Source organism: Lutra lutra, chromosome 7 (genome assembly GCF_902655055.1).
Source record: "Lutra lutra chromosome 7, mLutLut1.2, whole genome shotgun sequence".
NCBI classification, from domain to species: domain Eukaryota; kingdom Metazoa; phylum Chordata; class Mammalia; order Carnivora; family Mustelidae; genus Lutra; species Lutra lutra.
In genome coordinates, this window is record NC_062284.1 from 4,245,839 (window position 1) to 4,273,249 (window position 27,411).

Here is a 27,411-nt window from a genome sequence, read left to right on the forward strand (position 1 = left end):
CTTGGGAGGTGTCCCTGGATAAAATTCATACTTTTAGGAATGGGAAGTCTCTCATAGTTTGCCTGTTTCTAAAGTGAACGGCAGTCCAGAATCACAAAAGCTCACTCGAGAGCAGAAACTCCCATCAGGGAGTTAATTGGTGAAGTGGAAGAAAATAAGAAAGAACACAATGCCACTGAAAAGAGTCACACCTGTCATAGACCATGGGTGCTCAGGCCCCTGCTAAGGGCCAGCACAACACAGATACCTGAACTTCAACCTCAAAAAAAATGAGAGCTTACCTGCGTACTACACCAATAATAATTGTGTTTTCAGAGAGTTTTGATGATCTAATAGACCTTTAAAGAAAACAAATTTTAAAATAAATGTAAAGCAATTCTTAAAAAAAAAAATACACTGAATCTCAGTAGAACGATTACAGCTGGGGAGAGGTAGAAGAGGGAGCAAGTCACACTCTAGCTTTACCTTCTTGGCGATTTGATCTTCCTCCCTCTAGGGCACAAGCCCCACTCAGCAGACAAGTCACCCTAACAGGCCTGCTCCTCATTCTGGCCTTTGTTAATCCAAGCGTCCCAGGGGAAGAACACTCCCTATTTGGGCTTATGTGACTGGGGTTATCGGTCTCTCCCTGCCAAAGGGAGATGCGAGTACATGTGTGTTACCGCAAGCTGATGGCCGCGGTTACAGTGGGGACAAAGCCCAAAGGTCAGCACCCTAAACAGTACAAACAAAGAGCTCCTAGGTAGGCAAAAGCAGTAGCAACAGAAATTCAAAACTAGGAAACGCAAGATGTTCTAATCCGTCAGAAAGCAGAGAATCACCACCTGACAGAAAGAGGAAGAATGGAGGACTGGGGAGGAGACACGGGGGTCGCGGCCCCCACTAAAATCACCCGTGGAGTACAAGGCTCCTCACAGAGTACATTCACCCCTTCTGGAGAAGCTGCGTCCCAGGAACAAAAACGCAGCCTATCAGACAGGGCAGAAATCAACGTGACCTGGGAGAGGAGGAGGGGGAAGAGCAACGGGTCCACTGGGGACGGATAAGAGCTCACCCTACATTTTGACCGGGGGGTGCGGGGGGGGGTGCGGGACACCGGAGCAGATGTGGAGCCACGCCACAGGAAGGGGGGGGAAGGCAGCCCTGGGCTGAAAGGAAGACACTCACACAGGACGGGCTTCAGCAGGAGAATGGAGCGACTGTTCCCAGCCACGTCGGAAGTGTGCTGGCCTCCTAGACAAGTGTCCGGGATGGGACAGAGAACAGCCAAGACTTACTGCATGACCTCTGTTCTGTTAGTTCAAGAACCAGAACCACTCCTGAGTCACAGAACACAGAAAACCACCTGTGTGATTCTTCCCCAATTCTCCCAAGGATGCTACAGAATGTAGCCTTTCCAGATGCATCCGAGGACATCAACTCAGCACACATGACGGATACCTCCATTTGGCAAACTTTTTCTGTAAAGGGTCAGATGGCAAGTGTTCCAGGCTTCGTGAGCCGGGCCGACTGTCACAACCACTCCACTCAGCCACTGTCATGTGAAAGCAGTCACAGTGGACGCCTAAATGAGCGATGTGGCCATATCGCCCAGCACAGCCCTGCCTCACGGCATGGGGGCTTCATGTTCTCAAGGCTGAGTCTAATGACAGACACAGACTGGATGTAGGGTACAAAAGTCACTCAGGGACGGACATGCAGCTCTAGGGACGAGCCAGTCAGCTCTCGTGGGCCGCACGGCTCACACCTCTCTCTCCGTGTTTCTGCTTTACCCAGTGTCCAGTCCATTCAGCTCCCATCTGCCTGTCGATGCCAGAGGAAGCCAACCTCCAGGGTGCCGCATGGCTACTGAATTGGAAGAGCCCCTGGACGGGTCACGACGGGTCACTGCGGGTCTGCCGACCAGGTATCAGTCCCCAGTTCCAGCAGGATCTCCCTGCCTGGAGAAGAGCCACGCTCACCTTCCGGGAGCAGGCCCACGGAAGGGCTGTCCAAGCGTGGAAGTTGACTGGCACAGTGGACACTCACACAGACGAGGCCAGCTCACTTCTTGAAACTGTAGGCTGCTACTGAGCCCAGCACGAATCCTACTCAGGGAGAGACGGGACCCACGAATGGTATTTCTGTGACTTCTGAGGGCACGTACTTATTCCTGTGTTCATACTTCCATCGTATCACCAAGATTTCAAGAAAGAAAAGGCGAATTTAAGTATACAGTCAGCTATCTCAAATCAGCTCTCCTCTTTTTAGAAGAAAAACAGAGACCTGAGTGGTATAAATAGCAAGTAGGTAACTGTGCACATCCACTCACGAGGTCGTTCTGGATGACTTGCTCGGGACACAGGAAGGAGGGCGGGCACTGGGCTAAGGACAAAGCAGAAAGAAGGCCACGTTTACCTGGAAGCAAGGTGATACCTGCAAAGGAGGCCAACACTGTATGAAATGGCAGAGGTACTCCTGACTTTTTCTGGTCCGTAAGGAGAAAGAACGGACTAGAAAATAGAAATGTAAGGAAACTGGGTTGGGATAAACAAACAAACGAAAAAACACAACCCTTTACTTTAGGATTCAGGAAAACGAAGAAAGAAATTACTTAGCGTCATCAAAATTGTACAACCAGATGTTAGGAAGGCAGGATCTGAGAAGTCAGAGAAGAGAGAAGGCGCTAATCTCTAGCACAAGATTCTGAGAGACCATGTGAGCGTGCTGGGAAGCACTAGGACTTGATGGGGTAATGCATAGGAGAAAACTCCGAACAGCAGCTTAGGCAAGACTGTTCTCCCACGGAGAAGGTGCGCGGAGGCGGCCGGAGGCGGTGGCGGCAGCAGCACCGGGAGCCGGGCTCGTGCCAGATTTCCTGACTCTTGCCTCCACATGGTTTCTTCCTCGTGGTCTGAGGGGCTACGCTCGAGCCATGACGCCCACATTCTAGAAGCAGGATACTTTCCCGAAGATGCACAGGACATTCCCACTGGGCAGCAGCAAGAAACGCTGGGGAATGCATGCATTTTCTAGGTGGCCAGAGGCCCCGCTAAACATTAGAAATTCAGTTACTAGGAAAGAGTAGACATGGGTATAGGGGGCAACCACCCTTCTCCAGACACAGTGGCAACTACAGACACATCTGATGAGGGTCTCAGAAGCCCGGAGGAAAGGCCGGGGCACAGAGGCGGACTGCGAGAGCCTGGCAAAGCCCTTCGGTGAGTTAACTTTTACAACAGCTCCGTTACTCGCACGCCGCCGCTGCTCCCTTCGCCAGGGGGAGTGAGTTTGAGATGGGAAAGACTGGAATTTACCATGGTGAAAAGGAGCCGTGGACTGAGGTGAACCCAGGGATGGTCCCAGGCGTCCGGCACCCGAGCGGAGTCCTGCTCCCACGTGCGGCCTACACCCGCTCGGCAGGTGCCCTCGGGCCCCCGCGCAGGCCGCTCTCCCGACCTCCCTTTCACCGCAGAGCCCTGCTCCTGGCGCACGAAGGAACAGCTCTCCATCTCTCCTGGGTACCCCAGGCACAGGCTTCTGAGAGGTTCCTCGGTTTCTTGTGGTGAATCATCTTCTCTGTCTTCAAGGCTGTTCCTTCCCCTCCGTTATCTGGCATCTCTTCACAGGCCTTTATCCCTGTCATTCGCCCTTGCAGGGAGGCGGGATCCAACCTGTCAGGAGCCTGCCGCGCGGAGAGGATCACAGAAGCCTCCCTTGCTCGCCTCTGCTGGGCCCCTGGAGGCCCTCCTCCCCCCGGGGCTGGGTCTGTGGATCAGGGCAGCAGAGGTGAGCCCCTGCTCAGAGAGGCGGCCGGGGCAGGCAGATGCGAGCCGCACGCCCGCGGGCTGCTCTCTCCCGCTCCCCACCCGCTCCCGAGAAGCGGGGCGCTCTGCTGCCCCGAAGCCACAACACGCCAAGGGCTATTCACACACTCCTTAGGCTCTGGCCCCTCCTTGCTACGTGGCAGAAAAACCCAGGTCTCTGCCTCTGCTCTAGGTCTTGGGGTCCCAGCGAATGCGGAGAGTGAAGACTGGAGAGGCAGCGGGGGGCTGCGGGCAGGGCTCGGGGGCTCAGCAGAGGCGTCGGTTTCTCTGGCCACACAGCTCCGGCGTCCCGGGCTTAGCATGACTGTGACAGTGACGCGGAGCACCTTCCCATCTCCTTCCCGTGGGTTCGGCTGGTCCTTCAGCTTCAGGACTCAAGCGTGCGGAGGGCGGCTCGGCCTCCAGGGTACAGAGCGGAGAGCCGCGGTGGGAATCCCGGCCGTCCCCTGCTCTCCCAGCTCCGGAGGTGGCTCGCAGCCCACCGCTGGCTTCCGAACCGCTGCGGCCAGCTCTCGTCTGTCAGCTTCATGGGTCTCTTGACAGGAAGCGCCTGTAACCAGGCACAAGACGGCCTCCAACAGCCTCACAACCGCCTCGGCTCCTCTGCGCTCCAGCTGGCAGCCGAGGACCCTCCGCCTGCTCCCGACGCGCCCCTGCACTGGCCACATCAGCGTCCCAGCCGCCTACAGGCTGACGTGCAAGCCTTTGGCTCAGCACCTAAGGCTCTCCTGATGGGGTTCCTGCCTGCTCCTGGCCACGTCCCAGCCCGCCCAGCCCTGCAGCCATCCACACTGAGCCGAGAAGCCCCGTATAGCTGCCCGGTCCTACACATGCCGCTCCCTGCACCTGGAAGGTCTTTCCCACCTCTCTTTCTTTCAAAACTCCTCCCCATCCTTTACGACTCGGGCTGGACGTCCTGTGTGGCTCTCCCTGACACAGGGCCCTGCAGCTCTTCGCATCTGCTCCTCGTGGGCACTTAGAGCCTGTGCTGAGACACTCATCTGTCAACTAGAACAGTAGCTCTCCGGAGGCAAGAACCACATCTTACTTGCCTGTGGAGCTCTAGTACCAAAGACAGTGCCCAGAACCGAGAAGACTTACAAAGTACGGCTCCTCAACCAGTGGATTTGGAAATGTCACAAACACAGAATATTTGCCCTTCAGCAAGGCAGCTGATAAGGAGTGTAAGGAGTTCCAAATGTCCCCAGTAGAGAGATACAGATGAATGCTAGTTGTTTAGGTAAGTCAGCAACTGATGAAAAACCCTTCATGGGTGGTGTTAATTAGGTATCCCAAAAGGAAGAGGAAGGAAAGGACAGAGCTCTGCCAGGGTAAGACCTCATGAGCTGTATAAATCAGCAGAGGGACAGGTTCAGGAGGGAGAGCCGGGAATAACTCGTTGAAGGAAACTTCCAGAGTGGGCAGGTTCCCTTAAAGGGATGACCTTTAAACCAGGCATGGCCAGAATCAAGATGAAAGTAACTTAGAAAATTAAATTAGGGCCTACGCTTGCCTCTAGAAAACTCGCTAACTACGGCATAAGGACCGCCCCCGCCCCAGCCACAACAGACACACACCCTCAGCCACAAGGTGGAGGTGATGTGGTAGAACACAGCTAGCAAGAAAAACTGAAGCTTCTTGGCCGGGACCGTGACACAGCCCTCAAGAAAGCAGTATGCTCGGGGGCCGCATGTGTCATCATTCGCTCCCTGCACAGCACAGGGAAGACAGCCATTCTGCTTACTCTTCACTGGTCCATTCAAACCTGGCTGAGACTTTCGGTTCTGGAGCTACACTTCCGAGGGCTACAGCCTGGAAGGGACCACGCGAGGCTGGGATACGAAAGTGCGCCGGGAGTTGCTGCTGGGGGCAGTGCACATATGCTGCCTCTGGGACAGGCCATTCCTGCCCTCAAAGGCTGGAAATCTGGGAAAGGGGATTAAGTTGGACTCAGCAAGAAAGAACTTGTGCTGCTCAGAGCTTCGCCTTGGGAACCCCACCCCAACAGAGGCGGGATGCTGGGGGCGGGAACTTAGTAGAGGACGGCACACATACAGTCTACGCTGCTCTGAGACCGCCTATGAAGCAACCCAGTTCACACACTCTGATATTGTGCAAGTGCTATAAACAAGGCACATTTGCCTAACATTAGAAGACGATTTTCAATTTTTTATAACTTTAAAAACATCTGGAACATTTCATCACCTCCTGTTGCCATCATCTGCGGGTGATGGTTGTAGTTAGTCACAGACTGAGTTTCACTTTAACACTTAATGGTTTTTATTTATATGTATGTATGTATGTATGTATGTGTGTGTGTGTGTGTATATATATATATATTAAACTGTTTTAAGCAAAGCAAAGTAAAAACAGGAAGGCCAGTCCTAGAAATAATGGTCCTTATGTCTTACTTATTTTATGTGCATAGAAGACGGGGAATTTTACTTGGTGTATTTCTGGGCTGTTCTTACTGTCACACATGCCCATGGGGCCACTCAGGCCCACGTCCCAGACTCACCTGCACAGCGCCTCTGCGTCCAGCTGCCGGGGGTTTCTGTGGTCAATGATGATGATGTCATGATGCTTGTCCAGGAAGCAGGCAAGAACGGCCTGGGCCTCCTTGGTAACTGTGCACTTAAACCCCGCTTTTTCACATGCCCTGCAGAACCCATTACACTGGTTATCTTCCTTGGTAAACACTAAAAGTACCTGAATCAAAAAAGAACAAGCACTTTTTAAGAAAAAAAAAGTCATTGTTAGAATGGTCATTTCTTAACATGCCACAGAAAACTCCCAAGTGTTTTCCAGGCAAGTACACAGATGTGGACACAACAATCTGTTGACAGAAATCCTCCTACACGTAACTCACAGACATTACCACTCAGCTCCCCCAAATTACTGCTATTTTATCTGCTCTTGTCTAGATGTCCAAGTGCATGGCTCATATTCTTTTGCTAATAAGCCCACTGGCGAACTCAACAAAAGCTTAAGCATTTTATCTTGAAACTATTTCAACTACACCCAAATACTTATTTTAGTTAACAGTAAGTTAACTAGACAAGTTCCTTGGATGGCAAAAACGGAAACTATTTTAGTCAAACTTTTAGAATACTTAAAACTTTTTTTTTTTAAATATTTTATTTATTTGAGAGAGAGAGTGGGAGCCTGAGTGGGGGGTCAGAGGCAGGGGGAGATGGAGAAGCAGGCTCCCCACTGGGCAGAGAGCCCGACATGGGGCTCAATCCCAGGACCCTGAGATATGACCTGAGCCAAAGGCAGAGTCTTAACCCACTGAGCCATCCAGGCGCCCCAAATAGTTAAAACTTTAAATAATGTATTTAAATGTTTTGACTCAAGATTTTATGTAATTCCTCCAACTTAAAAAAAATTACTTTGATGACAAGATATTTCAAGTAGACCCAAATATAATACCTCATAACTGGCCAGGCAATCCCTCAACCTCCCTTCCCTCTGGAAACCACCAGATTGTTCTAAGTCGGCTTCTGCTTTTTGTTGTTGGTGATGGTGGTTTACTGTTTTAAATTCCACATATAAGTTAAATCATATGATACTTGTCTTAGGGCAAGGGATTAAGATAAACTTCCAGGGGTGCCTAGGTGGCTCAGTCGGTTAAGCGCCTGACTCTTGATTTTGGCCCAGGTCAGAATCTCAGGGTTGTGAGATCGACCCCCACATCAGGCTCCAGGCCCAGTGTTGGGCCTGGAGCCTGCTTAAGATTCTCTCTTTCCTTCTCCCTCTCCCCACAACCCCTTTACTTCTGCTCTCAAATAAATAAATAAATACGGTAAGCTTCCAGTCATAAAATATATATGACCTGGGGATACAATGCATGGCAGGGGGATTACAGTTAACAGTACAGAACATTATATGGTGACACATCGTAGCCAGAGTTATAGTGCTGGTCACTTCCTAATGTATATAAATGTCGAATGACTGTTGTACACCTGAAACCGATATAATGTTAGAGGTCAACTTCATTTCAATAAAAATCAATTAATAAAGTTCTGATCGACAGCAAATGACAAAATAAAGAAAACCGTCAGTTAAGTGACACAGGCACAGCACCAGGCCCAAGGGGTGGCACCTATGCCTCTGCCCAGGATGACGGCTTGCTGTCCCCTTGCCTGGCCTGGATCAGGTGAGGCCTGCATCTGCCATGTCTCCCCTCCACAGCCAGGCACCCCCCACCGCCGCCCCCCACCCCCCGCCACACCAGCCAGGTCTAGGTCAGAAGCGCACTGTTCCTTCTGTCCCTTCAGACCTGGATGGACTCATGAGGACAATGGTGGTAAGGCGGAGGTGGGCAGCCTGTGAGAAGGACCGCAACGCTACCAGAGACCTTGTCCCCGAAGGCTCAGCTCCTCCTGAGTTTACCCAAGTGCACGTCCACCACAAATGCCAAGAATTAAGAGAGCACAGCTCTGCCCGTCCCAACAGTAGATGATGGCTTGTGTGCAGGAAGCATCAAATAACACTGGAGCTCAATTTCAACAGCTTACGTTGTCTAATACTTTGGATCTGCTCATTTAAATATTTTCCAATAGAGCTGATTCAGCAACACAGGAAAGACCATGCTTTTGCTTTTTTTTACTGGAAAATTTCAAACCTACAGAAAAGCTGTGAGTGTACCGAATGCTAGTGGACCCTTCTATCTTCATCAACTGTTAAGATTTTGCCCTCTTTGCTCTCCCCGCCCCCCCCCCCAGCAATTATGCACATTCTCTTCTTTATTGCTGAACCTTTCAAAGTAAGGTGCACACGTGTGTGTCCAAGAAAAGTACATTCTCTTGTTTAACTAGAGTATTACTATCAGCTTCAGGAATTTAATGTTGATCCACTACTATTAACTAAAATAGAAAACGGTTTTCACTGTTAGGCCCTCTCCCTCCCCCTCTTTAAAGAAAATCAACATGTAAAAATTACAGCACGGTTTAGTATTGGTTTATCATTACCTGGAGCTGATCTGGATGAAATCTCATTGGGCCGAACTGCACGTCAGCTACTGCTACCTGTAAGAAAAAAGTGTGCTCAAAAAAGAATTTTTTTTTTTGAAGGTAAGATCACTCTAAAATTTCTCTCTAATCAGTGCCACAGATGAAAGTGAGATTTTTACTCTGGAGAAAAATTACATAAATTAAATCGTTAATACACAGAATCCCAGGGATCTCCTTCTAACCCTCAGGGAAGATGCAGAGCAGGGAGGGAGACGTGGAAAGAGCCTGACCTGGCTCTGCTTTTCCTCGTGGGGTGTGACCTTAAGCGAACTACTCAGCCTTCCTCAGTCTTAAGTTTCTCATTTGTCACAAAGATCAAATGAGTTTACAATATGAAGGGCCCCCGAAAATTAGACACTGAATGAACACTGATTGCTTCTATCTTTCTTAGATGGACAATGAAATCTTACATCAAGAATGGCACATACAGGGGCGCCTGGGTGGCTCAGTGGGTTAAAGCCTCTGCCTTCGGCTCAGGTCGTGATCTCAGGGTCCTGGGATCGAGCCCCGCATCGGGCTCTCTGTTCGGCAGGAAGCCTGCTCCCACCCCCCACCCCCGCCTGCCGCTCTGCCTACTTGTGATCTCTGGCTGTCAAATAAATAAATAAATAAATAAATCTTTAAAGAAAAAACCATGGCACATATATAATGAAATTCAGAAGTTAGAATCATGCGACATCAGAGCCAAGGAAGCCCCACTGAGAGTGTTAACAGTTTCATTTTACAGACCAGCACAGTATTTATCAATAATTGTTTATCTATTTGAGAACTTAGCACTAAATGACACAGGTAAATGCAATGCCATAATAAAATCACAACACCAACGGAGGGGCTTAGCGTATACTGGGCGCTAGGCTAACTGCTGAACATATGTTATCTTGCTCAATCTTTACAGCAACACAGTGAGGTTTATGGTTGGAGAACTGAGGTTCCAAGTACCTTGTTTAAGGCCACAGAGTCAGCAAGTGGTAGCTTGGATTTCACTCCAAACCCAGGACCACCGGAAGGTTTTGGGCAGTCTGTGCGCTGCATAAGGGAGCCCAGGGGAGGAAGAATATGGGGCTGAAACACAGCCCTGAATGATGGGTGCTGGCACTGAGTTGATCCCAGAGGAGCAGACACATTTCTGCAATTTTCCCAGAAACACTGTTAAGTACTAAAGGGATCCCCAGGCCTCTGGGTGGTGGTATGAGTCCATGGCCAAAAAAAAAAAAAAAAAAAATCTGCAGCAGAAGACCTAGATCTATAATCTTTCCCACGAGATATTTCCTACCTGACAGCCCACCTCCCATGTCTCCCCTCAAGCAGTGATCTACCCCTCAGTAAACACACAGAACAAAGCCTGCTCGGATGGGGGAAGTCCGTGTTTATTTCTCACTGCTGGAATTTGCTGTCTACCAACTACGGGACACCAGTTCAGTTTCTGATCTTCTTTGTGACAATTTCATCTCTTGGAAGGCGTAAGAAGAGCCAGGGCCACTACTATTCCAGACCTAAGACTGAGGAGGATGCTGTACAGGGTGGGAGGCTGGGAGGACAGACCTCCCCCCAGCACCATCTAACCCCCCACGCTGTGGAGCTGCAGGCCAGCCGCAGCGAGGCCAAGGCCAAGAGGGTCTTCAAAGAGAGGTCTGGTCTACGCAATCATTCGCTCGCAGTGTACTCAGAAGGAAAGCGAGAGGCACTGTGAGAGACCAACCTGAACAAAGAGTTTTCTGTCGGTTTTTATAAACAAAGTTTAAAAGAATGAATGGAAATACAAGGACGGATACAGACCCACTGCTTGGAGAATGCAGTGACCTACTCAGGAGAAAGAAAAGGGGGAACAAAATGACAGGAGAAGAAAGAGAAGGAAAACCATTTCGCTAATTTTCTATACCAGGGGGGACAGTTTCGTAGGAGAAAGCAGAAGACTCGGGAGTGGGAAGCCCAAGAGAAGGCAGCAGCCAGCCAGTGCTGGGGTCCCTTACATGAGCACAGAGCGGCAGCCTCTGACAGAGGACTCTTAGGTGATTGGCTCTGAAGGGTCAAGTAGATAAAAAGGCCTCAAAGGAGCAAGAAATACTTATGAATAGTATAAAAACATTTGATACACTAGGTCACAGAGAAAACCTTAAAACACTTTGCTGAAAGTAAAAATGGTACCATTTTTATTTTTCAACCGTAATGTCATTAAACCAGAAATTAAAAACATGAACTTAAGCAAAATCAACAAACACCACTGCCCTGAAAAAAAAAATTTTTTTTTAAAGATTTTATTTATTTATTTGACAGAGAGAAATCACAAGTAAGCAGAGAGGCAGGCAGAGAGAGAGGAGGAAGCAGGCTCCCTGCTGAGCAGAAAGCCCGATGTGGGGCTCGAACCCAGGACCTGGGATCATGACCTGAGCCGAAGGCAGTGGCTTAACCCACTGAGCCACCCAGGCGCCCCTGAAAAATTTTTAAATACTAACTTGCAGTTGCCTGGTCAGAGAGGGAAATGCAAATTATACCTACAGATTATCTGGAAAATAGTAAAAATGAAAATATCATGTAACGAAACTTACGGGATGCTGCTAAATTTTACTCAGAGACAAGATTCACAGCCTTAAATCCTTTTGTCACCAAACAAGAATGAGGTACATTTACCAAGCTTTCAAGTCACTAAGTTTGAGAAAGTCAACAGCACAAACTTAAGGAAATGGGGGGGGGATAGTAATTTAAAAATTTTATTTTTAAATAAAGTTTAAAATGATTTAAAAATGATAACTAGGATGTTGGTAGAATACATACGTGTGCATACACACACACACACACACACACACACACGTTATATATAGTGTTGATTATAAACTGAGGGACAAGATAAAAGTACGACTGGTTCAGGGCAAAGTGTTATCGCTCCCAAGAACACAACTCTAAGCACACGGTCCACACCGAAAGTGGGGGAAATAACTTTCACAGACAAAGAAAATATAACTTTATGATCTCAACTTACAAAAATAACTCACTACTACATTCATTTTAAGAAATAAAAGAAGTTATAGATTTTTTTAAAAAAATTATTAATTTTACCTCGGTATAATTTTAATGATATCATTTTAAAGCATTAATGTTTCAACAACTCTATTTACCACCGAACACTTACTTTATTTACTTAACTAGATTGCATTTGAACCTCACATCCTGTCTACGGGGTACATCCGGCTCTCAGGACCTCTGTCGAGCAGTGTCCCAGCAGAGCCGGACAACTACTTACCATTGCCCCCCCAAAATAACCACCACCAGGAAATCTGATGACATTACTCAGTGAGCAGACGTCAGCAGTGGGCCCTTAAAGAGTAAACAACTTCCCAAGTGCTCTGGAAAAGGGGATCAGAACTATAGAATTCTTGCATTCTTCCTTTCTTTGTGTATGAAAATCACAATCAAACTGACCTAATGCTTCAAGGTCATGGCCCTTTTAGTAACTGGTTGTGCACATTAATATTTAAAAGAGGATAGTCCTGCTTAATTTTAATATCACAGCTTTGATGTAATCTTTCAGCTTCAAAGGCAATTGCTATCTTTGGACAACACAGAAACAACACTATGTTCACGGATATTGGTAATTATACAAGTTGTTGAGTTTAGTCTTCTGGATTTTTAGATATGTATTTATTAATACTTATTGTTAGAGATTGTAAGAAGTCTTTCGGTATTTTAGTAAAGTAATATTTGTAAATATGGCTGACAGAAACATAAAATGAATTACGTTTGAAACTTTGACAAACCACGTATCAGATTTCTTCTGTTTGCTTAACTGACCTAACATTTAGAAGTGACACTAGAAAGCCAAACCAGGGTTATGAATCCGGATCCTGGGTGAGGGTGGGAGAGAAAAGAGATACAGAATGCCAATCTATTTAAAACCTCTGTTCGCCCAAACCAACCCTATCTCTTGGCTGCTTTGTTTTTTTTCTCTGTAGCTCTCAGTCATCATTTGCAAAATTGCTTATTTTACTATTTATCTTCTTTACTGTCTGCCTCTCCCACTAAGAATGTCGGTGCTATGAAGACAGGGACTTATCTCCTTTATTCATTGCTGTATTTCCAATATCCCAAACAGTCCCTGGCATGGTAGTCGTTTAAGAAATATTTTTGAATCAGTGTTTACTCAATAGCTAATCTTTCTGAATCATTCGTTTATCTAGAAATCATACTCATACTAGTTTCTATATACACATGTACTTGTGATACAGTACTCCCATTTTCCAGAACGTTTTCTTATATACTTTATTTCAAGAAGGAACATAAAGGAAGGAAGGACTCTTACAAAAGCCTAAACTCTAGGAACCACAAAAGAATCATGTGATCTATTCTTTTTCCTATATCCCCTTTATTAGAAACAAAAGTTATGCTGGGATCAATTTACATTAATTGTCTATAAACCTAGGAACTCTAGCAAAGTCATAAATCAGATTTTGCCCTGAGCCAAGCTTCCCTTCCAGGTTTTCCCTGTACATCCTTATTGTCTTTCTCTCCACACAGAGTGGTAATTTGGTCAAAGGGACATACCTTCAACAAGACAGGAGACACCAGTTCCTGGGTGGGAAGAGTCAAAATTAGCCCAGCCACCTGGGGACCATGTACTACTCTGCTTTAAGCCAAGCACAGAGCTGGCCAGGTACCAGGGAGTGCGAAGAAGTGCCCAACCCTGTCCTTGAGTTGCAGGAGGGGAAAATGTCTGCACTGACAACATGATAGTTTTACTAGAGAAAGGAGGTGCCTATTATATGCTAAATACTCTTCCAACCATACTTAAATACAATTTAGCCCTCCCCCTCCGAGTAAGGTAAACTCATTAACTCCATTTTATTGATGAAAAGACTGAAGCTCAGAGCAGTGTGGTTAGGCAGTTGGTAAACGATAATGATGAGAGTAAAACCCAATTCAGGGGAACTGAATTCCTGTGGTCTTTTTATGCTCCATTTGGAAAGGCCTAAAATCACGTGACCCTCACTATATTGAGCGGAAATAAGACAGAGAACCTAGAAAGCAGCATTCACCCACTTGACCAATCTTTGTCGGGCACCCACGGTATGCTAACTGGTTTCCTAGGCATTCGACACCCAACAGAGAACAGGACAGACAGTATCTCTACCTAACAGGGGGAGATGTGACGGAAACTAAATAGGGTGCTATTTTGAATCAGAGTCCAGTAAGGCCTCTCTGAGGCAGTAACGTGGAAGATGAGATCTGAATGAGAAAGATGAGATCTGAATGAGAAGAAGGCAGCCATACAAGGAACGGAAGAAGGAGCCCCCGGCAGAGGGAACAGGGGTGCATGGGACCTATGGTGGGAATGGGGCATTCAAGGAAAGGAAGGGGGAGGAGGGCAGGAGATGAGGTTATGGCTAGACAGGGGCAGTAAGATGCCGAGCTTTCTAAGCCAGAGCGAGAAACTTGAGTTTTATCCTAAATTTCATCAAAAGCCACTGGAGAGTTTTATACAAGAAAGTGATAGGATCTACTTTTTATTTTTTAAATAGATCCCTTTAAACAGATCCCCTTTATATTTTAAATGGCTCCCTGGTGGGGAATGGACAGTGGGACAGTCACAGTAGAGGCAAGGAAACCACTGAGGAAGCTTCCATAGCAGTCCAAGTGAGAGAGGATGGCCCTGCGGCCCAGGGGTTGTCATGGAGATGAGGAGATGGTTTTGGGGCATTCTGGAGTCAGGGTGATGAGGACTTGCTGATGGATAGGGCATAATCAGTTCTACTGGTTTCTAGACTGGAGTTCTGATATCTGACTTACAGTTTTATTTAGGTGTTGATGGAAATTTGGGGTTCTGCAAGGCGTCCCAGTAGAAGCTGGTGTGGGTCTGCTTGGTTCTTTCCAGATCCACCCACAAGATGGCACCAAGATCTACCCTGCGGCAAAGCTAACGGCTCTCCTGGGTTCTTCTCCCAGCAGGCCAAATGCTCCACATCCATCCACACTGTCCAATCTCTTTTTTCTCTCCTTACCTGCTCCTGATTGTCCCTTCAGTCAATTTAAACAGCAAACATTTACAAGGAGACTTTTTCCCCAATTGAATGCCAAAATCAAGTCACATGCTTGGGTAAAACTGGTCTGGTCCTTTTTTCCCTAAACCCACACTGTCGAGCATAAAATGGGGTCTGGATTAAATGCACTATTTAAAGAGTTTAACACAATGGCTGACTGTGAGCAAATGCCCAATAAATTCTAAAGTATGTACAGAAAAGATTTTCCAAGAAGCTTTTGCTAGGAAACTACAACCTTACACACACGTACACATACACACTTTTTTTTTTACACATACACATTTTAAGGCATTTTTAAAACTTTATTTTTCCAAAGAGCTATTTCTTTCAGAGCACAAAGGTAAACTCTAGAATTCACAAAGATAATCTCTAAAATTCACAAAGGTAATCACAAAGAACCATCCACTTCATGATACCTTGAAATATCATGTGTAAAAAATAGGACCTAGTTGTTAAATATCATATTAATGTATTTGGTACAAGGGACAAATAAAGGTTTTCCTGAAACCCTCAAAGAAGACTGCCTCCAGATGTGACAAGAAAATGAGCCATAAAAAATAGCCCATCATAGGATAACCCAACCCTAAGATTCGCTTTAAATGAGTCACTGAAATTTAAGAATCTTCGAATCCCAATGGCGGAAATCTGAGGTGTGACATAACTAGAACCTGCCTCTCCCCAAACCCTCAAAAAAGAGGCCGCGGATCACCACATATCATCCTGTCAGAAAGAGGAGGGTCTACGGGTTGCCAGGGGAGAAGAGCAGGAGGGGGAGAGCTCGGCACTGTTCACGGAGCTCCCTCCAGGAAAACACTGAATCCAGCAGGTAGAGATGATCGGGATATCGACAAGAAAGATTCCCAGCTATAAATTAACAAACGAGCGTCCTGCCCCGCTCTGGGAGGAGTTCAGTCCAGGCCTCCATATGACTACTGCGCACGTTGAGGTCACACACTGCACACTCGGACAGCACGGAGCCTTGTTCCGGAGCTCCTAAGCCTGCCTGCCAGCCAACTGCCCACTGGAGCATCCTGACCGTGAACGCCAGCCCAGGCTGCATTGGGTTAGCTCATGAACCCCAAAGGGACTACACCAAGAATGAAGACCCACACAGCAGAATAAATGATGCAGAGTCACCCCCACAATTCCCACAGCCAGGATTCCGGAGACTGGAAAGATGGGGGTTTAAACTCTGACCCTTCCCCCCCTGAAAGCCCATGGGTCTCCTGACTTTGCGGAGCCTGGTCTAGAGAAGAGTGATTGCCAAGCTTCAGGGAGTGACAGACACGCCGCTCTGCAGCGCACTGGGCCTGCAATGACAGGTGTCGTGACGTGTGGCCATCCTCACTAGTGGAAGGGGACGCACGAGCATTCACAACGCCCCAGCTTTCATTCTAGAGCAATGAGGAAATTCTCACCAGGTGTGGAGCTAACAGACAGAATGTTCTGAGAGAGTCTGCCAGAGTCCAACTGCTCACCCCGACCTCCTTCCTGTGTTAAACCATCAGAGCCTCGGGACGCAGTCCACAGCTGGGGGTTCTGCTGTGGAAACCATGTCTTTTACAAGCCCTGTTTTATGAGGGGTACCTAAGTCTTCGCACTGACCTACACTGTTTTTCATAAGTAACACGGATTTCTTTAAACCTTCTTTTTTGGGGGCGCCTGGGTGGCTCAGTAGGTTAAGCCGCTGCCTTCGGCTCAGGTCATGATCCCAGGTCCTGGGTTCAAGCCCCACATCCGGCTTTCCGCTCGGCGTGGAGCCTGCTTCCTCCTCTCTCTCTGCTTGCCTCTCTGCCTACTTGTGATTTCTCTCTGTCAAATAAATAAATAAAATCTTTAAAAAACAAAACAAAAAAAAAACCCTTCTTTTTTGGAATACTTCCACTACTAATTATGTCTAATTTTAAATTTCCACCAACCAGCTCTGAAAAATCAAGGAAGTTGTTTTTTTAATTAATTTATTTTTTTAATTTTTTATAAACATATATTTTTATCCCAAGGGGTACAGGTCTGTGAATCGCCTGGTTTATAAGGGAAGTTGTTTCTTATGTCCCAAGGAAAACTGAAGTTTGGGTTTCAGAGGAGAAAGCGCAGGGGAGAGATGGAAGTATACAGCAGGGGTACGGTCGACATCAACAGAGAGTGTGAAGAACCCCCAGAGACAGATGAGGCTTTAGATCCAGAAGATCGGGGATGAGGGCTGGAACCTTGGTCCCAAGCTTTAGATGACGGCGCCCCACCCACCGCACCCTCACTGCAAGTAGCAGCAACAGCCCGAGCTGGAGGCTTCCTCGGGAGGATGTACTCTCCCAAGGCTGCTGCTTCCTAAGGGTTTTAAGGTAAAATCCGGACAAGAAGTTATCTGGTATTTATACAGGAAAAATGTATATTTATACCCTCCAAACTAAATACATTTATAAGGTTATTTTTTCAGAGCAGTTTTAGGTTTCTATCAAAACTAAAAAGCAGGGGCGCCTGGGTGGCTCAGTGGGTTAAGCCTCTGCCTTTGGCTCAAGTCATGATATCAGGGTCTTGGGATCGAGCCCCGAATCGGGCTCTCTGCTCAGCAGGGAGCCTTCTTCCTCCTCTCTTTGCCTGCCTCTATGCCTACTTGTGATCTGTCAAATAAATAATTTTTTTTAAAAAAGCTTAAATTGCATAACATTCTATGTTTGCTACATCTGACTTTTTTCTTGTTTGTGCCTCATTAATCACTGAAATGATTTAATTTATCGAAGTAATACTGAATAAATGTACTAATGTGATAGAGTTAAAGTCACTTTTTAAAACCAGTGTATTTTTACCATAAATCTCACAAAACCCTTACCTATGGAAGATTAACATAAGTAAGTCTTAGTTTAAGGTAATGATGTAAGTGGTCAACATCTGGACATCTTTAAAACTACACGTGTAACTGAAAGTTTTAAAACAAAAAATAAATTTCTAATTTAAAAGTAAAATCAAAGTTACATAGTCTAGAGTTGCTGGCTTATATAGCCAGCTACCCATTTTTTCTACCTAGAAGTGTATTTATAAACTTTTTAAGGTTGTATTTATTAGAGGGGCACCTGGGAGGCTCAGTGGGTTAAAGCCTTTGCCTTCAGCTCAGGTCACGATCCTAGGGTTCTGGGATGGAGTCCCGCATTGGGCTCTCTGCTCAGCGGGGAGCCTGCTTCCTTCTTTCTCTCTCTTCCTGCCTCTCTGCCTACTTGTGATCTCTCTGTCAAATAAATAAAATCTCAAAACAAACTAAAAAGCAAGTGTAGAGATCTCCCTTATATCCGCTATCCTCTACCCTCATAATGGATATCTCTCCCCATCATCATCATTGCTCACCAGAATAGATTTTTTACCAAAGATGAATTCATATAGACAGAACATAATCATCCCAAATCCATATTTTACCATGGGTTTCATTCTTGGCCTTGTACACTCTATGGATTTGAAGAAATGTATAATTATATGTATCCATCATTATATGATTATCCATAATGATGGATATTTTGGATATTTTGAATATTCCAAATATTCATATGGAATATTTTCTCTGCACTAAAAATCCTCCGTGTTCTGCCTGATTATCTCCTCCCACCCCTGGTAACCACTTAACCACTAATCTTTTTATTATCTCCACAGTTTTGCTTTTTTCCAGACTGTCCTAGAGTTGGAATCGTCCGAGTACGGAGCCTTTTCAGGTTGGTTTCTTCCACTTAGCAAATGCATTTAAGGTTCCTCTGCACCCTCCATGGCTTCATAATTAGTTCATTTCTTTTCAGTGCTGGTTAATATTCCATTGTCTTTCACAGAGCAAAAGTTTTCAATTTTAATGAAGTTCATCTTATCAATTAATTCTTTTTTTAAGATTTTATTTGAGAGAGAGAGAGAGAGAAAGTGAGAGACACAGAAATACTGAGAGAGAGCACAAGTGGGAAGGAGAAGGAGAAGCAGGCTCCCCTCTGAGCAGGGAGCCCAAAGCAGGGGTGGATCCCAGGTCCCAGGATCACGACCTGAGGCGAAGGCAGATGCTTAACTGACTGAGCCACCGGGTGCCCCATGCAATGACTTTTATATATTAACCTTGTGTACTGCAACCTTGCTATAATCAGTTATGAATTCTGTCAAGTGTTAGTTTTCCTGTCGATTATTTTATATTTTCTACATAAATGTCGTCATCTGTAAACAAAAATAGTTTTAAGTCTTCCTTCCCAACTGCACACCTTTTATTTCCTTTCCTTGTCTCAGTGCGTTAGAAGAAGTTGCCAGGGTGATGCTGAAAAGCAGTGGTGAGAGGGCACACATTACTGCCATATACCTGATCTTGGCAAGAAAGCTTCAAGTTTCTCATCATGCAGTATGATGTTAGCTGCAGACTTACTGTAGATATTCTTTACCAATTTGAGGAAGTTCCCTTCTATTCCTAGTTTACTGTTTTGTTTTTTAAATCATGAATGGGTTTTGGATTCTGTCAAATGCTTTTTCTGGGGGCACCTGGGTGGCTCTGTTGGCTAAGTGACTGCCTTCGGTTCAGGTCAGGATCCTGGAGTCCCAGGATCGAGTCCTGGATTGGGCTCCCTGCTCAGCAGGGAGTCTGCTTCTCCCTCTGACCTTCCACTTCTAGTGCTCCACTCTCTCATTCTCTCTCAAATAAAATCTTTTCTAAAAAATGCTTTTTCTGGGGCGCCTGGGTGGCTCAGTGGGTTAGAGCCTCTGCCTTCGGCTCAGGTCATGATCTCAGGGTCCTGGGATCGAGCCCCAAATCGGGCTCTCTGCTCAGCGGGAAGCCTGCTTCCTCCGCTCTCTGCCTGCCTCTCTGCCTACTTGTGATCTCTGTCAAATAAATAAAATCTTTTAAAAAAATGCTTTTTCTGCATTTACTGATATAATCATGTGATTTTTCCTTTTTAGGCTGTTGATGTGATAGATTAGTAGATTTTCTAATGAGGAACCACCAGTGTCACTTACATGGGATAAAGCCCACTTGGAGTGACCCAAAATTCTTTTTATACCGTTTTTATTTGATTTACTAGTACTTTGTTGGGAATTTTTACCTATATATGTTCATGAGAGATACTGGTTTGTAGTTTTCTTTTCCTGCAATATCTTTATCTGGTTTTGGTATTAAGATAATGCTGGCTTCACAGAATGAGGCAGGAGGCACTCGCTCTGCTTCTACCTTCTGAGAGAGACTGTAGAGACTTAATGAAGTCTCTTCCTTAAATGTCAGTAGAATTCAGGAGGGAAGCCATACTGGCCTGGTACTTTGTTTTGGAAAGTTATTCATTACTGGCTTAATTTCTTCACTAGATATTGGCTTATTCAGATCATCAAATTCTTGTGAGTTTTGACAGTTTGTGTCTTTCAAGGAACTGGTCCATTTCATCTAGGTTATCAAGTCTGTGGGCACAGAATTGTTTATAATGGTAACCTTTTAACTTCCATGGAATCTGTAATGAAGTTCCTTCTTTCATTTCTGATATTCAGAATTTGTATCTGCTCTTTTTTTAGCTAGCCTGGCTGGAGGCTTACCGATTTTACTGATCTTTTCAAAGAACCAGCTTCTGGTTTCATTAATTTTTCTCTACTGATTTCCTGTTTTCAATTTCACTAAATTCTGCCTTAATTCCTATTATTTCTTTTCTTCTGCTTACTTTGGATTTAGTTTGCTCTTCTTTCTTCCCCCAGGTTTCCTAAGGTGGTAACTTAGATTACCAATCTTCGATCAGCCTTTTTTAAATTATGTGTTCTAAGCACTGTTTTTGCTGCATCTCACAAATCTCGATAAGTTGTGTTTAATTTTCATTTGCTTCAAAGTATTTTAAACTTCTTTTGAAATTTCTTCTTTAGCCCATGTCTTATTTAGAAGTGTGTTGTTTAATCTCCACATATTTGAGGATTTTCCAGTTGTCTGTTACTGATTTCTAGTTTACTTCCATTGTGGTCTAAAATCAGACATTGTATGATTTCTGTTCTTTCAGATTTGTTCAAATGTTGTGGCCCAGAATGTGGTCTATCTTAGTGAATGTTCTACAGGAACTTGGCGGGGTGGGGGTGGGGGGCATGTGTACTTTACTATTGGCTGAAGTCATCTATAGATATCAATTATATCCAATTGATTGATGGTGGTATTGCGTTCCATCGTGTCCTTACTGGCATTCTGCCTCCTGGACAGGTCCATCTCTGAAAGGTGTTGAGGTCCCCTACCATGACAGCGAACTCCTCTCTCTCTCCCTGCAGTTCTGTTGGTTTTCGTCTCACGCAGGCTGATGCTGCTGGGTGCATACACATAAAGGACTGTTAGGTCTTCTTGGAGAGCTGACCTCTTTATCATCACGTGGTGTCCTTCTGTATCCCAGATTTATTTTAGAGAGGGTCAAGCATGCGTGGGCGCAAGCAGTGGGGAGAGGCAGAGAGAGGGAGGCAAGCAGACTCCCCGCTGAGCACAGAGCTGACGGGGCGCCAGATCCCAGGACCCTAAGATCATGACCTGAGCCGATACAGAGTCCAACGCTGAACCGACTGAGCCAACCCAGGTGCCCCTATGTGCCTTTATGTTTAAAGTGAGTTTCTTGTAGACAACATGTTTTCTGATATTTACCGTGCGAATCCTGTCAAGCTCCTGGAGGCAAACCTCATAATACCGTGGGCCCCTCGTACCACATTCCCTCGAAACATTCTAACCCTCCGAGTCACCCCCGCACTGAGCCTCTGGCAATGGCCGACTGGAGTTCAGGTTTTCCTAGGCCAGGCGCTCCCGAGCAGCTTCTGCTCGCAGTTTCTGGGAAGCAGTGGGTTCCTGCACTCGCCTGGCTCTCCCATCTTGGGGGCACTGTGTCTTCCCTTAAGGATTTAAGAGTTGTTGATTTTTCAATCTCTTCAGCTTTTTACTTATTGTCAGGACAGAGTGTTGATTTCCAAGCTCCTCGCACACAGAACTAGAAACTAGAAGTCTAATACGTTTTTAACAAAATGATGTGCAGAAGTCTCAAATTACAGCCCAAATACACTTGTTAGATAGCGAGTAGTCCCAATTGCATAAGCCACTTCGGAAAGCACAAGTGTCAAAGGGGACAGGCAGCTCCCAAAGTTGCTGGCACCGAGAGAGCATCCCGGCACCACCCTCCACAGGGCCATGCCTTCCCTTGGAAGTTACAGGAAGACAGGCGAACTGTTCTCGTTACTGCATTCAGAGCAAACACTTGTTTCCTTCCCTAACCCCATAAAAAAAATAAGGATTTTTAATTTCCAAGTCCTTTGAGAAAGCAAAAGTAATGCAATGCAAATTGGAACACCTAAGTCATAAATTTAACAATAAGCCAAAGCAAATCTGTTCCATAAACTAGCCCATTTACTATAGGCTAGCAATATTTCAAACAGCGGAGCTTCTACTGGTCTTTCCCCTCCTCCCGTCGTCTGAGGCTGACTTCACTGTGACGGCAGAAGCGGTTCTATTGGTCCAGGCACCACCTGCTACCGTTTTCCTGCAGGAGAAACAGTGCCCGATCCCCACGGCTCATCTTTCCATCTTGGTTTTGCCAACAGCAGTAGCATGCGTACTTGGCATGCTGGCTCATTTCAATCTTCTTCATCATTTTCCTGAGGGAGGCACCATAGTGGGGCCCATATTTACTGACGATTCCACCCCTCCTGGTACATTCTGTTTGGCCAAGTCACAGCAAACTAGGTCAAGCCCACAGCAGAAGAGATGCACTGCGTAGGCACAACCACTTGTCAATAACTACACAATAACTACAGAACATCTGGTGATTAGGAAGTGATATATTTTTAAAGATTTTTTTTTTTAAAGATTTTATTTATTTATTTGACAGAGAGAAATCACAAGTAGGCAGAGAGGCAGGCAGAGAGAGAGGAGGAAGCAGGCTCCCTGCTGAGCAGAAAGCCCGACGTGGGGCTCGAACCCAGGACCTGGGATCATGACCTGAGCCGAAGGCAGCGGCTTAACCCACTGAGCCACCCAGGCGCCCCTATTTTTAAAGATTTTATCTTTATTTGTCAGACAGAGAGAGACAGAGACAGACAGAGGGAGAAGCAGGCTTCCCGCCGAGCAGGGAGCCCGATGCAGAACTCGATCCCAGGACCCTGGGATCAGGACCCAAGCCGAAGGCAGCCACCCAACAGACTGAGCCACCCACGTGTCCCAGAAAGTGAAATTTAAAGCATTTTACATCCTAACAAGCTAGAATGTTACTTACCTATAGGGCTCTAGTAAATTTCAGTTATGCTTCAGGAAAGAGTTTCGGGGTTTTGAGCTGACTTACAATGAACTATAAAATTTTTCCATTTAAAAGAGTAAGTAATGGCTCCTAGTTGAAATTTTCACTTGGACCATGTGATGTTCAGGATCCAATTACTGAGGTTAAGCCAAAAATGCCTATACCTGCATATCCAATGACCCAGAAGTGAGAATTTGGGGTCTATTAAAAAAGATCTGTAAGGGGTTATGCGCAAAGATGTTTGTCCAGGGTTATGCATAGTAGCAGAGCTGAAGGCAATATGGGTATTTCTAACTGGGACACAGTACTATGATGAATTTTTTTTTTTTTTTTAGATTTTATTTATTTATTTATTTACTTACTTACTTACTTACTTGAGCATGCAAGAGAGAGCACAAGCAGGGGAGGAGGAGAGGCACTGAGCAGGGAGCCCAACACAGTGCTCAATCCCAGGACCCTGGGATCATGACCTGAGCCAAGGTAGACGCTTAAACCACTAAGCCATCCACGTGCCCCAGTAATATGATGAATCTTAAACAGAGATGCAAAGTGAAAAAAGAAAACTAAGATCTGTAATACAATACCACTTACAAAAATTAAAAATATATAAGCATGTAACAACAATACATACTTTACAACAACACACAAAAATGAAATAACAAACATTAAACATACTGGAATGATTATGATTAGTTGGCAGGGAGGGAAAGGGAGTGGAGAATCAGATGAAGATCCCTAAACCACAAAAAAAGAGGAACCTCAGGAGATAGGCAGGGATTTCTTAAACATAAAAAGGAAAAGACTGAAAATTAGATTTCAAAATTAAGAACTTCTGTTCACCAGAAGACCCTAGTAAGGGAATGAAAAGATCAGCCACAGAATGGGAGAAGGTATTTGCAAAACATATGACCGGGAAAGGGCTCATACCCATGACATAAAAATGCCTGAAGATCAAGAAAAATTAAGGAGACAACCCAACCAAAGGGAGCTCTGCACAGCCAGGTGATACAAATTTGCTAAAAACTGAGCGGGATAATTTACCCTCTGAGTCAGAATTCAACTAGGAAAAGCAAGCAGCTTTTCAGTGACTGTTAAATTCCAGCAATTTTATAAGAATGCATGTAAGCAGGGAATTTGAACAGATATTTTAAATTTTATAAAACATATAAACAAATGTCGCTGGCTAAAGTCTCTTCTATTTTAAGAGAGCTCTTGAGAGAAAAGGGAAAAAGAAGCATCTGCATCTACAATTTGTGTATCTACAAGGGGGAATGAGTTACTTATGCAACTACTACACAGTGGAAAGCTTTGTTTCCATAGAGATTATGACACAACTGATTTAGGCCTTAAATTAGAATATTCCGATTTGAATTGAGAAATGATCTTTTTGTCTAAATGAATAGTGTATTCAGTGCGAATAAAAGCTCCGCACATCTGCTGATATCATTTCCTCTTTACTTCAGTAATAATTAATCATGAGAATACATCTACTCAAATCCTAAAAGGAATCCATATACCCCAAAACTTCACAAGTGCCTGAAAATATACAGGGAATGACATATTTCTACAGGATGTACAAAAACACAGACCATAAAGAACCTAAAACACTTCAAAGTATCTTTCTGCTCACTTCACAACTACGACACTTCACCGTTCTCTTGTATTGACTGAACAAGAGTCATTTCTGTCGACTTCGGTCACGACTATCTGAAGTCAACAGATGAACTACGTACTATGGGGGTAGGAGGAGTGAAGAATGCAGGAAATTAATAATCCAAAGTCACAAAAACATGAGAATGTTTGGTTTCAAAAGGAGTTGCAAAGTATGATGCATAAACAGAGTACACATAAAATCCTTCAGGGGATCCACATTGCCCTAGATAAAGCATGGACTCCGAGACGGCATTCAAGGCTCCTACAGTGTTTGAAGCTTGAGCTTCCACTGCCGGAAGGACTTAGAACCCCTTGGAGAGCCCACGTCTCTTACTACCGTGCCATGGTCATGTGACTCACTGGGCACAGCATGCTCCCGCTTTCTTCCTCTTCTCCCCTAATTCTTCCTCATCTTTCGAAACTTAAACACGCTATGCCTGTGGCCCCAACCTCCGTCTGGATGAGGGGCCGAACCTATGGTGTTCTCAGGTTATTCTGGGCTTATCTTCATCACAGCGGAATTTCATTCCCTCACTTCCCTTGCCAGGCTGAGCTTTTAAGTTCTATTCACTTTCATAAAACTGGAATCTAAATAAATACGGTGTTTGGTAACTGCTGAATAATTACTGAATAATTAAAATCCCCAACATTTCCTCAGGTTTTTTTTTTTTTTTAAAGATTTTATTTGTTTATTTGACAGAGAGAGATCACAAGTAGACAGAGAGGCAGGCAGAGAGAGAGAGAGGGAAGCAGGCTCCCTGACGAGCAGAGAGCCCGATGCGGGACTCGATCCCAGGACCCTGAGATCATGACCTGAGCCGAAGGCAGCAGCTTAGCCCACTGAGCCACCCAGGCGCCCTCCTCAGGTTTTGATAATAAGATTTCCTAAAGGAACGATCTAAGAAGAAAGGACAAACGATCCCAGGTGACAGAGTAAAAAGAAAAATGACTAGGTTTCCTGATTGGCTTCTGTTAGGAAATCATTCTGTTCTTTTCCAAATTCACTGTGAAATCTCTCCAGCTGAATGGATATTGTAACTCATTCTCAAAGGTCTCCACAGAAGTGATACAATCTTTAATTTTGTTACAGTTGAGTATATCCTCAATTAACCAAATATTCAAAATTCTGCTTGAGTAGGTTCTTGCCTTGTTGTTTCTCTGCGCATTTTAGTCCCCACCCCCCCCATCGATTGCTATTTTTGACCACATTTTCTTTAGCTATCATAGAAAGTGTCTGACCTCTTTTTGGGGGGGAAAAATTGTTTTCCATTTAAATTATAACATATAATGAGAAGTGAAAAACAGTATTGGTTTTGAGCATACATAACTGAATCTGAAAATAAAGCATGAGGCACAAAAAACAGGAAGCGAGACTTCTAGTTCAACCAAAGGCACAATTTTCATATAAAAATGTCAGGCTATAACCATGTGATTTTGTAGAAAAAAACCTGGAAGACCAATAACAAAAGCAAAAAATGTAGAGATTAATAATAAAATTTGGATATCTAAATACATTTAAAAAATCTTTACATATCAAGCTAAAGGAAACCTGAATATTGTCATGCTGATTTAACAGTGTATGAAAATTCTCCTAATAAAGAGTTATTAGAAATAAAGTATCAAACATACATGACAGTGATAAGAAATAAATCTAAAACATGAAATTATAATTACCCTGAGAAAATGAAATGAGGGCAGGCCACTTCTGCAAGTGGCTGGTTTCACTTACTACATGTTAATTTCCCCTGAATACTTTCCAGTACACAGCTGGCTGGGGACACGCAGACTCCCAGCACACTAAAATCTCCTCCAGAGAAGGACAGAGCAGAGCAGGTCCGCAGGGCTCGCTGAATCTACCAAATCATACACGGCCTGAAGACAGACGAGCAGGGGCGAGAGAACAAGAAGTCTGAGTATGTGGTTTTACATTTATGACCTCTTAACTCTGATGAGCTCTACTCACTCTGAGTTAGGGCAATCGCTTGGGCTAACTGAACAGTGGCGGGTCTAAGGACAGGGCCCCATCAGGAGTCACCACAGAACTTCCCGGCAGAACCCACTCAGAGAGGTTTATGGGCTTGGGGACATGTGACTCAGAGAAAAAGGTCTTGGTGGTAAATGACAGTGCATGAGATAAATCTGGACAAGGCCTCACCTGCACTGCCCTGCTGTTCACTGAAGATCCTGATATTCGAGAAAGCCAGGGGCTCGCTTCTGTAATTGGCAGGTTGGAGACGCAGGCTCTCCTTGCAGGGCAACCGGAAAAGTGATGTTTAAGTCTCTTTCCCACTTTAAACCGGTTTAATGAAGTAGTACTCCCTCCACTCTTTACACGGAGACGAGTCTGGTAAATTTTCTGCCCACTCTTTAACACAAAGCCCCAGAGTTGCATTTTGTTCGCTTCCTGAGGCTGCCATAACAGATGACCGCAACCTAGGTTGCTCAAAACACCCAGAAAGTTATTTTCTCACAGTTCAAGAGAGCAGAGGTCCAAAATCAAGGTGGAGGCAGGCTGGTTCACGCTGGAGGCTCTGAGGGAGAGAGCAGCTGTTTCACACCTCTCCCCTAGCTTCTGGTGGTTTCCAGAAACCCCAGCAGTCCTTGGCTTGTAGCTGCATCGCTCCAAATTCTCTGTCCTCACACAGACCTCTCACAAGGACACCGGTCACTGAATCAG

General features: G+C 45.3%; 1 protein-coding gene across 1 annotated transcript in view; it reads right to left on the reverse strand.

Annotated features, from left to right (window-relative positions):
- The window catches only part of PDE8A (phosphodiesterase 8A), a 151,283-nt gene that overhangs the window by 67,641 nt on the left and 56,231 nt on the right, over positions 1–27,411 (reverse strand). The window contains exons 2-4 of the mRNA XM_047735315.1: positions 8,780–8,836; positions 6,325–6,515; positions 282–338 (exon numbers count right to left, since the gene is read on the reverse strand). Of these exons, the coding sequence (XP_047591271.1) occupies positions 282–338; positions 6,325–6,515; positions 8,780–8,836 (305 nt within the window). The remainder of the gene's footprint in view (positions 1–281; positions 339–6,324; positions 6,516–8,779; positions 8,837–27,411) is intronic.